The sequence below is a fragment of the Sphaeroforma arctica genome, assembly GCF_001186125.1.
Source record: "Sphaeroforma arctica JP610 unplaced genomic scaffold supercont1.2208, whole genome shotgun sequence".
Lineage (NCBI taxonomy): Eukaryota > Ichthyosporea > Ichthyophonida > Sphaeroforma > Sphaeroforma arctica.
In genome coordinates, this window is record NW_014038350.1 from 4153 (window position 1) to 5675 (window position 1523).

General features: G+C 38.1%; 1 protein-coding gene across 1 annotated transcript in view; it reads left to right on the plus strand.

Moving 5' to 3' along the window:
- Positions 1-304: 304 nt before the first annotated feature.
- Positions 305-1523, plus strand: part of SARC_12301 (hypothetical protein) — a gene marked incomplete at its 3' end in the record, with an annotated part of 3599 nt that continues 2380 nt past the window's right edge. Inside the window, exon 1 of the mRNA XM_014293595.1 lies at positions 305-867. Within this exon, the coding sequence (XP_014149070.1) occupies positions 607-867 (261 nt within the window). The 5' untranslated portion in view covers positions 305-606. The remainder of the gene's footprint in view (positions 868-1523) is intronic.

Consider the following 1523-nt stretch of genomic DNA (forward strand, 5'->3'; position numbering starts at 1 on the left):
GTATTTAAACATTTTCAAATACATATTAAAAACGAAAGGTACAAGGAAGCTCATTGTATTATTATTATTTGTTTTTTTAAAGAGTGAAGTACAATACATCGCAACCTGTGAATTGGTTGGCTCTGTAACATTCTTCATTTCAGACCCAGAGTTCACTTTACCCAAATATGATACGGCAGTGTTATTTGGCGGGAATATTCACGTGGACCGGCAATATACCTAAATTTCTATCTATTAGGTGACAGATACGTATGTATGCATATATTTGAACAGATATGACTGTGCTATGGAGATATACTTACTACAGAAATATAATATATCATTGTCCAGAAGAGCTTGATCCGTCGCCGATACTGCTATCAGGATACATATACCAACTCGTACATATAAGCTCATTGCGAACCTAGTCGATTGCGGTGTATTTGCTAAAGCACACTAGGTCACAGTTGTATTGGAAGCTGTATTATTGTGATATCTTATTGGGTCATCGCTTGTACACCTGAGTATTCATATACCAACCACGCCGCAGAGCCTGTCGTTAGCAACAAGCTTTATAATAGTATAAGCACCACAAGTATAAAAGTATCAGAACCATATCTCGTCAGCATGGACAGGCCATTAGACCTCAACACCACTCGCACAGACACAACCACTAATTCACAGATCTCCTTTGTGTCGCGTGTTAACCCTACCACCAAACAAACCCAATGGCAAGTGCACACCGACGACTATCAGTTTGATGAAGAGATAGCTGCGTCAGGGTACGGGGATATGGTGCATGACACGGAACGGAATCTTCGATACCAGGAAGCTATAGTGAAAGCGGTCGAGAAGATCAGGGTCAAGCGAGAGGCTGATATTGCAGAGGTATGTAAGGTGAGCCAGATGATAGACGATGGTATATGCAGGCATTAAGGCTCTGAGTAGGAGGCCCTTTGTGGGAAAAGGGTCTGCAAGGACTTATTCAAAAGCGGTCATTTTAGAATTACTAGCGTTTTATACATTTACACGTGTTGATTTGTATAGCAGTCGTATGTACGACTCAAGCGCTTCTATTGATAAAACTAGTATTAAGTACACACCATAGGCCTATACCTTGGTTCATTGTAGAGTTTTCACACAGTGAGTGGCCACTGTAACACAGCGGTTAAAAATATCTCTTCGCTCATGTCCAATGTAAAAGATCAATAAGGGAAGGCAAGCCTGTGTTTGGTTTTATATTTGTATCAGTATCTGAATAGCATTGGCCCTGCGAAGACGTGTCAATGGCCACATACGTATCGTGTATTCAAAACTATGAATTGTTTTACCGAAAATCCAACCCAGCCATTTTGCGGGGTATTTTCTCGGCCGAATACTACCTGCCCTGATACATAGGTGTGACATTTCGTCGGCTTGTTTAATTATAGCTGAATGATATATATATATATATATATATATATATATATATATATATATAATATATATATATACTACTAATATATATATATATATATATATATATTATATATATATATATATAT